At 44.7% G+C, this 11736-nt stretch overlaps 6 protein-coding genes across 6 annotated transcripts; 2 read left to right on the top strand and 4 right to left on the bottom strand.

Moving 5' to 3' along the window:
* Nucleotides 1-363: 363 nt before the first annotated feature.
* BDV37DRAFT_277333 (integrase zinc binding domain-containing protein) lies at nucleotides 364-2023 on the top strand (the record flags this gene model as incomplete). The annotated part of the gene is made up of 5 exons (XM_032085742.1): nucleotides 364-881; nucleotides 965-1087; nucleotides 1196-1250; nucleotides 1313-1452; nucleotides 1582-2023. 5 exons carry the CDS (start codon nucleotides 364-366, stop codon nucleotides 2021-2023), a joined length of 1278 nt encoding a protein of 425 aa, XP_031934199.1.
* A 470-nt stretch (nucleotides 2024-2493) lies between these two features.
* Nucleotides 2494-3896, bottom strand: BDV37DRAFT_90678 (ER lumen protein retaining receptor-domain-containing protein). The gene is made up of 6 exons (XM_032091419.1): nucleotides 3598-3896; nucleotides 3490-3548; nucleotides 3372-3438; nucleotides 3098-3303; nucleotides 2797-3047; nucleotides 2494-2747 (listed from the first exon to the last, which is right to left on the bottom strand). The coding sequence occupies exons 1-6, from the start codon at nucleotides 3617-3619 to the stop codon at nucleotides 2711-2713; spliced, it is 642 nt and encodes a 213-aa protein (XP_031934198.1). The 5' UTR covers nucleotides 3620-3896; the 3' UTR covers nucleotides 2494-2710.
* A 179-nt stretch (nucleotides 3897-4075) lies between these two features.
* On the bottom strand, nucleotides 4076-6001 carry BDV37DRAFT_90672 (uncharacterized protein). Its single transcript, XM_032091418.1, has 2 exons — nucleotides 5867-6001; nucleotides 4076-5759 (listed from the first exon to the last, which is right to left on the bottom strand). Exons 1-2 carry the CDS (start codon nucleotides 5887-5889, stop codon nucleotides 4175-4177), a joined length of 1608 nt encoding a protein of 535 aa, XP_031934197.1. The 5' UTR covers nucleotides 5890-6001; the 3' UTR covers nucleotides 4076-4174.
* An 86-nt stretch (nucleotides 6002-6087) lies between these two features.
* Nucleotides 6088-8305, bottom strand: BDV37DRAFT_267181 (U2 snRNP complex subunit CUS1). Its single transcript, XM_032084001.1, has 2 exons — nucleotides 8108-8305; nucleotides 6088-8059 (listed from the first exon to the last, which is right to left on the bottom strand). Exons 1-2 carry the CDS (start codon nucleotides 8162-8164, stop codon nucleotides 6452-6454), a joined length of 1665 nt encoding a protein of 554 aa, XP_031934196.1. The 5' UTR covers nucleotides 8165-8305; the 3' UTR covers nucleotides 6088-6451.
* A 291-nt stretch (nucleotides 8306-8596) lies between these two features.
* BDV37DRAFT_267178 (mitochondrial 37S ribosomal protein mS33) lies at nucleotides 8597-9541 on the bottom strand. Its single transcript, XM_032084000.1, has 4 exons — nucleotides 9397-9541; nucleotides 9118-9326; nucleotides 9016-9065; nucleotides 8597-8958 (listed from the first exon to the last, which is right to left on the bottom strand). The coding sequence occupies exons 1-4, from the start codon at nucleotides 9433-9435 to the stop codon at nucleotides 8930-8932; spliced, it is 327 nt and encodes a 108-aa protein (XP_031934195.1). The 5' UTR covers nucleotides 9436-9541; the 3' UTR covers nucleotides 8597-8929.
* Nucleotides 9542-9583: 42 nt separating this feature from the next.
* On the top strand, nucleotides 9584-10695 carry BDV37DRAFT_277330 (ribonuclease III; the record flags this gene model as incomplete). Its single annotated transcript, XM_032085741.1, has 2 exons — nucleotides 9584-9652; nucleotides 9700-10695. 2 exons carry the CDS (start codon nucleotides 9584-9586, stop codon nucleotides 10693-10695), a joined length of 1065 nt encoding a protein of 354 aa, XP_031934194.1.
* Nucleotides 10696-11736: the final 1041 nt, after the last annotated feature.

Below are 11736 nucleotides of genomic sequence, written 5' to 3'. Positions count from 1 at the left end.
AATTACTTCAAGTTTTCCGTCCTCTCTTCTTTCTCCCCTTATTCCTTTTCTCTATCGTATTTAGGCGTGTCTCTCTACTTTCGACGCCACCTCACCGTACACTCCATTACAAAGAGATTGTATCATCAAGGTTTCCAGAAACAGAATCCTTGCTATTCGAGGGTTTTTGGCTTATAAAAACTTCACCCTACTATATCACATTCTCCATCTCTGTATCAATATAGATTTGGATGATAGGGCGAGCAGTACGAGTTGCTTCCTTGTGCAGTGAGATTATCCGTGTTAATCTGTGCATGCATTAAATTGGAAAGTTCTTAACTTTCTGGCTGCCAACAAGAGACGAAAGCTAAACCGAAAGTCATTATGAGTGGTTTTGGAAGGCGAAGTAATGAGGGCCATGGTAGCTATATCATGAACCAGCAAGTTGCCTTGCCTGTTCCATATAGCCAAGGGGAAGGTCATGAGTTCAGCGTAAACGACTCTGGCTCATATCATTTCCCATCTCAGTCTTTCAATGCATATACTTCCCAATTCAGCTCTCCATACAGCCACTCAGGCATATCAACTCATAACCAGCATATGTCTTCTCCCCATTTACCTGTGCACTCTGTGCCGTCAACCCCTGACCATACGGCCATACAACAACAACAACAACAACAACAACAACACCACCACCACCATCACCACCATCAGTCGGTACAGTACATGGCACCATTCCGCTATTTCCAGTCCCAAAGATATCTGCCTTTCCGCGAAACACTTGGGGAGACAGACATCGAAAGTCAAGACTCCCGAAACGAGAATACGATGTTATCGGAGCCAGTCATTCCCCCACTGGATGGATTCCCAAACGTACGGGAATTCGATCAACTAATGAGAAGGTAAGTAGTCCACACGTCCAAAGAATCCACTTCGGTGTTTTAAGTAGAGAGAGGCCTTACTTATGCGCGGTGTTCTACTTCAGCTATGTCGACGACCTCTCGGTTAAGAAACAAGACAAAGCGTTGATTCATGCTAAAAGGGCCAGAAACATAAGGACGGTCTTATTAGATCCAAAGGATACGACTGTAGAATCTGCCCAGTTTCGGTATGGATTTTTCCTGACCTTTTCCTGCGGCTGGAAGCATCCCTACTATTTTCAAGCCTTTCACCAAGACCATGATTGTGTTTGCATCAGCTAAATGTATAGCATCAGATTTTGGGTCAAAAAGATGTTCAAACTTCAAGTAGTTGGTACAGGGACTTCAGATGTCCGTATTCGCTCCTTATCAGGTTGAAGAACATTATTGCTGATGCTCACATGCCTTTCAAGTGCATGAAAATGATCTGTCATGAAGGAAAGCCCGTGGCTATCCGAGAGAAGCTTTTCAAGATTCTCACCAGGGCACATCAACAGTGCCAACACGGTGGCAGAGATAAAACATCTGCTCAGGTGCGGCAGATTTATTCATGGTACGTCTGTCTGTTTTTCAAATGAATTGTCTGCACCTTCCAGGCCTATCTTTTCGAGAACATCCCGATGCCCCAGTCATCCTTAACCAGTGGAGACTGACTGTAAGCATACGTTGATCTTCGTCAAAGGGTCCCTAAAGAACTCATCTCGCGTTTTGTAAAAATATGTCCGACTTGTCAAGTTCGCCGGGGAGGTTCGCGCCTCACCCCTCCTAATTCAAGAAGAAGCTCACCCCGTCTCGAGATAGTATCTCGTTCCCCAAAACTTCCATCGCCACCCATATCAAGATGTGAATCCAGTCTGAACGTTCAATTGCCGTTGGACAGGCCACAGGCGAGCTACTTGACTCAGTTCAATGGCCACAATAGCTGGTTGGAGAGTCAAAGGGGTATACACCAACGGTCAAACTTGAGCCCCGGACACGCCTTTGCAAAAGCAACGCCCCCCCTGCCCAGTTCAGTTTCTGCATTGGACTCTCCCTATGGGGATCTCCCAGATCCATCGTCACAGGTTAATTATAATTCAGGTTTCGCTACTGCACATGGCCCGTCTAGCCATCGAGACTTTTAGAGTTCTCCATTCGACCGGCGAATCATCAGATGGGTTCGAAATGGCCCCGACAATATGGTAACTTGGGTTTATTTCTTTCTCTGTTCTTTTTCTTTCTCTTCTTGCTCTTTCAATTTCTAATACAAAGAATGTATTTTTCTCAAGTAATATTTAGCTGTTTTTAACAAACGTTTGTGATCGTTGGAGAAGTACGTGCACTTGACTAAACCAAGCATTAAGTCATGATTCATAAGGCACTCATTGCCAAAAATTGGTCTATTTTATGTTGAAGACGCATAGCTTATCCGATATCCTACCCTAAACAATGAAGCAGCCCTCAGGCGTGGCTCAGTTGTTCTCCCAAACGGTTTGGGACTCTCAAGGACAGTTTCCATTGTAAGCATACTCCTCTACATGATGCTAATAGGAACTGGCTGTAATGCTCCGGTTCCATTACGATTGAAGCGGCAGGCATTTTCGGATCGGCTTGACCACGACCCAGCTCTGACATGATTATTCGAAATTATCAAGAGTAGAAAATCTTTTATTGTACAAACAAGCAAAATCCATCAAAACTGAAACGTAGCCTAGCGTCTTGAAACGATTTGAGGTACACCACACAACTATAATAATTGTAGAAAAAGAAAAAGAAAGAAAGTATATTGATCGCTGCTCCCAAGCCCGCCTGCAAATGGATTACACCGACGGTTAGACAGGAAGTGAGAACTTCTTTCCTTTCATGACCCTACTCCTGTTTAGTGCATCATCAGGCTCTAAGATTCTCGGTGACTTACTTGGTATAATAGATATAGAAGAAATCCGAGTATAGAAGTGTTTGGACGATGCCTGCTACAACAGGGACGGGCTGAAAGTAGCTTTCCGCGAAATAGCGATAGATCCAATTAGGTATGTAGAGGGCGCGGTATAGACCCAATGCAAATAGGTAGTGAGTTGTTATAGTATCTGCCTCGCCGGTACGTTGAAGCATGAAGAGCTGAGGTAGGATGGCAACAGATTCAAGCCAAATCGAGAACGTCCAGAGAATCTTGCTATTGTCAGAGGCCGCATGGAAATACAAATGATTGATGAACTGACTTCGGAGAAACTATAGTCATGTGGGAAGAGAAGAGCTAGCAAAGCACCAATCCCGAGGAGGTATTGGACTTTGAATGTATCGATATTCGGATCATGTGTGGGTTTATAGTCATTAAGCATGAGATAGATGATATAGGCTGATGAGCCAATGAACAGTATCTTGAAAGTCGTGTTGTATAGAGATTCGGAAAAGGCCCAGAAGAGATCTAGAAGATAGGCAAGGATTAGAGAAGTCTTGCGAGAGGTGACGGCGAAGAGAAAATGGAGCCCTTACCAAGATAGCGAGTCACAAAAACCATCAAATACAAAGCCTGTGATTTGAATGACAGTCCAGAACAGCTCTAGCTTGCGGATTAGATTGAGCACTACAGGTGGCAAGCAGAAACCCATACACTAGACGACTTCATTTTATGTAGAAGAATAAAGATGGACGCGAGGTGCGAAAAATCAGCTAGTTCGAATGTTAGAACAATCGCAAGATAGTATCACAAAGCACTCACCCAAAAGCCTGAAGATGTTCATGATGGTTTAGAATCTGGGCGAGTTGGTTTAGGAAATACCAAATATATAATGAATGAAAGTGAAGATTGTTTGATGATGGGTTAAGGATTTCCTATAGTCAATCGCCATGCAATTTGCATAAACCAGTGAGTTCCACTTTTGGTATGGAGCATAGTAATAGTTAGTCGCACCCTTGGGAAGGCCCTGAACAATGTTGACACGAAGCCACAACAAGCAGGCGCGACAAGCAAACTCCCCGCCCCACACACCGCGCTCGAGATGCCGCAATTCCACCTGCAGGGTATACTTGAGCTCTCTTTTCAATGAACTCAAATACCAACTATACACTCCTTTGCTCTTCTTTTCCTTATACTGCATATTTTATTTTGTTATGTTTTAGTCTTCTCCCTTTACCCTACCCCCCCATCCCCCGGGGACCTTGTCTTTGTTATTTTCATTTTTTAGTACTTGTATCAACCAATAAGAGAACGAAAGGCAGAAATCCACATGGCTTTAGAATTTTGAGCAGTTCTCATTCTCAAGTGGCAATGATTCCCAGCATTGTATTCTGTACTTTCAGAAGATCGCGCTAACATGTGCGCTTTCACCATCCGCAATCCGCTGCAGGTGTCCCTCTGCGAGTTCACTTTTCAAAGCGCAAATGGAGCTATCTCTATCTAGTCTGTCCCAGTCCCGCATTCCAGTGCGTTTTGATTTCTGAGTGTCTGCAGTCTGCTCCATAAGCCGATCCCTGTCTGCGTCTAATTGCCAAAGGCGCTTTTCCGTGAGGGCATCTAGGTCAGATGGGAAGCATCTCCCCCCTGATATAATCGAACAAAGGCCCGTAAGATGATTCATGTACCTCGGGGTACGAGGATAGGGGGCTCCCGTAACACTTCCTTGGCGGTAAGTAGGGTGACGATGAGTATCCACACCCGGCCCTGGCATATGGCCACTGCGCGGGCCAGTCGGGGGCCCATAGGTCCCAGCCGACATGGGTCCACGGCGGGCGGGGACACTGGTCCAAACATTTTCCTTGAAGCTCGGCCCTCCGCGAGGACGAGTGGGAGCTGATAGTAGCGATATATTTGAGCTATGGGTTTGCGAAGACAAGGACTTGGGCCCATGGGAAGGACCAGATGGCGGTGAGTGGTCCTGTGCTGTGCTATATGCCCTTGGGTAGCTTGGAATACTGCCAGAATGTGCTTGATTCAATTCACTAGAGCCTTTCCCTTGGATCTCGAGGGAAGGAGCCCGACCCGAAATATCAGAGTCCGGTCCTTTCTCTGAAGAGCAACCGGCTCCATCCAGAAGCGGAAAATCACGTCCTGTCTCGTCTTGAGTCGGCTTGGTTTTGCTCAATGTTGCATGCTCGTGATGGGATGGCGAATGTTCTGAGTTCTTCGATAAGCGACGACAGGAAACTGGCTGAGATGTCGGTGACCTAACCCTGTTGTCAAACTGGAAACCACTGACCCTGTCTAGGAATGGTGATGACCGTCTCGAATTAGAAATCGATCCAGGGGCAGAGGTGTATGCAGAAGGAGCCCCACGGGGGGACGGTGATCGTCGTCTGTGGGCTATATAGTTCTCTGTATGGCGGTCCCTACGACCCTCTTGGATAGGACTCCGAGAACGAGGGACCATCGGTCCACGAGCGAAATTATCTCGCAACAAGCTACGCCTGGAAGGTGAAGCTGGTCTAGTGTACTGGTCAGATGCAGTCAGCGCAGGGCGCTCTCTTCTGGCTGGTCTAAAATCTAGGTTAGGTGATGGATCTCGAAGCCGCTTTGACATGTTCCGATTCCGGGAGAAGTCACGAGGTCGACTATCAGCATACGGTGACCTTATACGCCAAGAAGTAGGAGCTGGAGACCTGGGTCGTCCTTCGCGTCTGGGTGAGAATCTTCTTGGGGGAGAGCATGTCTTCAAGTATGAGCTAGGACCGTTATCTCTGTTGTAGAAAGACGGGCTTCGGGATGAGCGACCCCTAAAAGCGGGAGGTGAACGACTGCGTCCGCGACCATATGGCCGACTTGAGGATGGCACCCATGTATCAGCAACTAGACGAGGGGAACGATTCCGTGGCGATCTACTGCGTCTAATATAGCCACGAGGACCTGCCGGGCGATAGCTCTCTCCGCCACGGTGATCATCAAATCTATGAGTAATTCGTTAGTCCAGGTTTCAAGACAAGAGACTGTCGACTTAGGGTGTAAGAGAGAGGAATAAAAATGGTAAAAGAAGGGGGGTGGCGTAAACATGTACCTTCTGTTGCGATCCCAGTCCATTCGGCGACAAACAGACAAATTTTCGTAAAATAAATGTCACCGGACTGCGCAGAAAGTATCACTATGAATAGGCAGCTAGTAACTAGGCTAGAGACAAAATGGATGATTGAAGCTACACCTGAAAGCAGGTAATGGGCATGGGCCGAGACGCTGTCATACCTGTCTGAGACCGTTGACAGGGCAAGTATCACATGACTGAACCACCGATGTTGTTTGATTTTGTTCAGTCTCTCTCTTCAGCCCAACATACTCTTACTCAATGGACTACGCGTGTTGACAAGAATTGAATCTTGAATGGGAGACTAACCAGTCTGCTATGGCTTAAGAGAGGTCGAAGAATGGAGGGATCGCAAAAGACACTATCAGTACCTATTCGGCATAGTTATGCCCCTTGTATAATAGCCACTGCTCTTTGAGCCTTGCTTTCAGAATAATCAGACAAGAAGAGCATGAAAGATATTCTACAACATTATGAATCTCAAGAGATACAGAGCCGAGAACAACGACTTCCTTGATACAGGTGCTGTAAAGCATGCATGGTAAAAGCTCGTTGGAAGCGATATCAGTGCCGGTTTCGTTTTTCTTCTTCCTTTTTGAGCCTTTTCCGACTTTCCTGGGCAATCATATCGCTTAGATCTTCCTGGAACCCCCAACTAGAATTGTTTTCCTGTTGCCTCTGGGATTCATAAAGCTTTCGAACATTTTCTTTGCTAAATCCCTCACTTGACTGTAGAACATCTGGGTCCACAGAGACATCAACGTCGCCAGGCTTCTTGCGCTTCCGATTTTGTTCATCAGCACCGAGCACCGCCAAGTTTTCTGGAGGCGCAGCGAGATCATATACCCTGTCACCACCGAAGAAGCCCCGCACATTGGCCTGTCGCTCTGGGATAACTTGAAAAGCGCTCTTATGGCTTACAGGCTCTTCTGTCTGTGTGCCTCGATAGTGCTTGCGCACGTCAAATTCCCCTGAAACATTTTCTTCGCCAGCTAACTCAGAGGGAACAGATGATGCCAACCCACTTGGCGTCTCAAGTCCACTAGGAGTTTGCACGCCCGCTTCCATGTCCTCTTCGTCTTCCTCGTCTTCTTCATCCTCACTCTCCTCGTCAGAAGGCTCAGGTTCTTGTAGCTCACCCCAGAGATCCTTCTCAACAGGCTCGCCTTGCTGCATTGTCTGTTGCGGTTGCAATACACCGAATATATCACCTCCATAGAGGGGACGATTGTGCTCATCTACTGGTGGCTTTCCGTAGCCACCAGGATGATATCCCCACATGGCACCAGGAGGTGGGGGGGCGTTGAGACCTGGAATCTTTAAAGCCGGATATGATGGAGGTGGGCCGTACCTCTGTTGGTTGATTAACCAAGGAGGAGGGGCGCCGGGTGGCATATTGAGAGCTTCCTTGAGCTCAGCGCTAAGCTCACCGGGCCGTAAATGTCTAAGGTTGGTTTCATATTCCTTACCCTCATAGTAAACCTCGCCATAACGAGTAAGTTCCGGCTTAGTTTGAAATCGGAAAAATGCTTCGTATAGTTTCTGATAATCGATATCCAATCTTCCCATCTTTGGTTGTACCCTCTCTCTTTGCTTCTGTTTGAGTGTCGCTTGTTCTTGCTTCTCCAGGGCAGCATCGCGCATTTCCGAAATCCCAGTCTCCTGAATGAATTTAGGTAAAGCAAAAGGCGGTTTCTCAATTCCTCGCTTCGAAGAGAGGTATTCTCGTTTTAAGGACCAATGTGAAGGGACCGGGACAACATTGCGATGGGATTTTATGTGAACAAGAAGCCGAGGATCGGGGGCCGAAGTGTCTGTCCACTCGACAATTTCTGGTCTTCGAACCATTGCTTTCAATTCAGCAACAGAAAGCTTGTTCAGTTCCTTGCGCTTTCTTTTTGAGAGTTTGGGCGCCTTTTCTTCTTCGTCCGGGATTTCATCGTCATCATCAAAATATATTTCCGGCTTTTCGGGCTCTTTTGTTGATGTTGGGTTATCCCCGACCTCATCGAATCTGTCAATGATATGCTTATATACTTGCCATAACGGGTCCTCTAGATCTGGAGACGCAGCATTATGCCCTTGATCGCCACTACCTCGTGAGACATCAGTCGATAGAACCACCTCTGTCTGAGATTTCGTATGTGTTTCATCGAGCGTCGCGTCGGTAGCCTAGAGAAAGTCAGTTTACTCTTGAGGTTTGCACCGTAATAAACGGACCTGGGTTTTCAAGGCTTTTTTCCTTGCCCTTCTCAATTGGTTCTTGCTTGACCTCATTATGAAAGCCCGTCAAACAAGAGATATGCTCGAGCGACAACCTAGTATGCTCTACTTATTTCGCACTGTTAGGCATATGAATGCATATACAAATGATTGGTGAAGGTGAAAGCCAATGTACTGCGATGCTTTGATCAGAGGGGTTCAGACGTAAAATGAGTCGTGTTAAGGTACATCCTGTGACATTACCCGTCAGTATATCACGTGCTGATACAGATAGAGACTTGCTGTGTTTGTATTGATAACATAATGAAGATCATTGAAATGTCAAATATTACTGCGTATAAGCTACGTATTATCTACCCAGCTAGTTGCAGGGCGGCGAGGCTTTTTTACCAAACACCAGTAGCGCGAGTAACTGACCATTTATCTCATGAACGAGTGATCTACCGTGACATTAAAATCTAAGTCTACGTACGTAGCCTTTGTTTTTCTCCGATTTGGTAGAAACCCGTGAGAGCGTAGACTGGAAACATTTTCGAAATTGAGGGAGATTCAGTTGCATAGGGCACATCCAAGCCTACAGAGGTCATCTTCGGAGGTTTAAAGTAAACCCATTAAGCTTCTGTATATCTCTAAGAGTTTCAGATCGGACTGAGCGAAGATTCACAGTCACAAAGGGCAAGTAATGAGCATCTATGAATATCCCAGAATAAATCTGATGAAACAAAATTGCGCCCATGTGGACATGAGATATAATACAAAAACTTCAAAATTATGGTGTTTAATATGAGATCAGAGGAGGTAACACCTGTCCTTTCTTTTCTATTTCTTTTTCTTTGCGGATCTCGATTCTACCCGAGGATTAGTGACCGCAGCATGAAGACGGTATTCCCTTTGAGTTGTCTTACCAGCGGCTGTTCTCTTTTTCTTTGGCCGACCCTTTCCTCGAAGCTTCGCACTAATTTGCAATTGTGAGCACATGTTGCAGTACAGGACCAGGGATAACATACATTTGGATAGCCTCCTCTCTATCATCCTCCGCTTCATCAAACATGGTTAAGCCGAGAGGCTTGTAACTGTCTTGTAAGTCACGGAAAGAAACAGCCTTTTTCGGATACCATTCTGCAAGTGTTGGGCCGCGAAGTCGCTGTCGAAGGACCTTATTTCCCAGCCGTAACCTTTGTGGATTAAAGTTAAGTGAAAAGATTCGACATTGGACCTACAAGCAGCATTAACATCAATTCACACTTGATTACACAGCAAGACACAGCTTGTGCATGAGGTAATACCTTTGCAAGGTCCAGAATACGACTGTAGGGCGCCGCCATATTTGGGCATATGAGACTAAGAGGATAAGAACACCAGGCCGACACATAGGCCTATCGCCTGCCGTGGTCACGTGGTGTGATGAGCCTTGTATTCTCTGAAAATATACAGCATTCAACGCTACTTTTTTACTATTAATGCACTGTAACAATGGGCCGTAAAAGGAAGTCCGTTTTTTCAACCTCTACTAGTACTTATATCAAGGAAGCTAGGGTTAAGGTACGCACCTTCCAGGAGAAAGTTCTATTCAGTACTGACCTTTCAAGCTTGATCGCCCGGTCTTGGATAACAGTGCTTTGGACAAAGACGAGATTAGATCTTGCTTTACTGTGGTATCAGATCTTTTGAGCGATGCTCTTGAAAATTATCGCTACCTACAAGCTCGTGATGTTGAAGTTGGCCCTGATATCCTTAAGGCAACTTTTGAGCTAGAGGAGGCCCTACGTCGCGCAAAGAGCCATTTATCAACTGCAAGTGCTCGCAATAGCCATATATTGACTGACTCCTCAACTGGAGTAGTGGGTACGCAAGAGAACTTGCCCGTTTTACCTCCTATTATGGATAAAGTTTTGAAAAGAGCTGTTTTCACGCATCCGGGTGTGGGCAACGATACCGAGAAAACCTACGATCGACTTGAAATCCTTGGGGATGCCTATATAGAACTCATTGCTACAAAGCTCATATGGAGAAGTTTTCAAGAAATTCCTTCGGGGCGGATTTCACAGATCAGAGAACTCCTAGTAAAGAATGAAACTCTCGCCGAGTACGCGACGGTATATGGTCTTGACAGCAAGGCTGCAGTGCCACAGGACTATCTGAAGCAACCAAAACGGTGGACAAAGACCAAGGCAGACATTTTCGAGGCCTATGTGGCCGCAGCTATCATATCTGATCCAGTTGATGGCTACAGGGCCGTTGAAAAATGGTTGACGCAGTTATGGCTTCCAAAGCTTTCGGAACTTGGCATGCAGAAGCCCGTTTTGAATGCGAAGGAAATACTTGCTAGAAAGATCATGGGTAAGGGAATCAAATTGCGGTATCTTGATGAACACCCCCCAGCTCAGCAAAGACCGGGGATGCAGACATTCTTCGTTGGGGTATATCTTACTGGATGGGGCTGGGAGAATAGGCATCTTGGGTCTGGTCAGGGTCCTAACAAGACGATCGCAGGGAATGAAGCAGCACGTCAAGCTCTATCAAATGGGCCGCTGGTAGAGGAAATTACTTGTGCCAAGAGAGCTCATGAAGCAGCCAAAGATTAGTCAGCCATGTGGTAAAAATATAAATTAAAATAACTAAATGAGTAACAATAATATTGATAAATCTGATTACCTTACTCTTGTCCTAATAGGCTGATACTTTTAAACGCCCCTTGTGGTCTAGTTGGATTTATTTGCCTATCCAAGTTGCTGAACTTGTTACTGTTACAGACCCTTGTCTAGCACATTAATATCAGAACTTCAGAAGTGGACAAGTCACAAGCACAGCCAAATGATAGTTTAACAGTAATGTTAACAGATTAGGATATTAATTAAAATATGTTGGCTAGGGGATCCCGTCTAGCAACTAATAGGCCTGGAAAGTGGGTTCTTCTAGCTACTAAGCGGTTGTTGGGAACTCGTATTAGAGATAATCCTTATTGATTAACTAATACTTGAAATTATTAATATTCTATAGGGGTGATTGTTGAAACTATAAATATAGAACTGTACGGCCCTAGGGTTAATAAATAAAACTATAAACGGAGAATATAATAATATAGTGTGATCCTAACTGTATACTGTGGCTGCCCTTAATCGCTAAGCCACAGGAAGGTGGCTTAGCGCGTCCCTTTGCAGGGACCCATCATCGCGGCAACGCGACGATATATAAGGGCCACGACCCCCATCGGATCAAAGGGGTCGGCAACCCTCTACCCTTCAACCATGTAGCTACCCTGCACTTGCAATTGCAAATAAATATATTTTAATTTAATATTATTTATTAGTATTTTAATTTTATAAAATTTATACTTTTATTTTATTTTTTAATTTTTTTTAATTCTTTGAAATAAGAGTATCGCTTAATTTTATTTTTATTTTTTTTAAATTTTTCTTAATTTTTCTTAATTTTTTATTTCTTTTTTTTAACTTTTTTTATATAATTAATTGATATTCATGGGGATATATTTATGTTTTACTATTTATTTAAATCTCGATTTTATATTTTATTATTTATCTTAATCTTGATTCTATATTTTATTATTTATTTTAATCTCAATTTTATTATTTTATTTATTAAAGATTTCATGATATTTTATTTTT

This window comes from Aspergillus pseudonomiae (assembly GCF_009193645.1).
Source record: "Aspergillus pseudonomiae strain CBS 119388 unplaced genomic scaffold BDV37scaffold_223, whole genome shotgun sequence".
NCBI classification, from domain to species: domain Eukaryota; kingdom Fungi; phylum Ascomycota; class Eurotiomycetes; order Eurotiales; family Aspergillaceae; genus Aspergillus; species Aspergillus pseudonomiae.
This window is presented reverse-complemented; position numbering and strand designations above follow the sequence as displayed.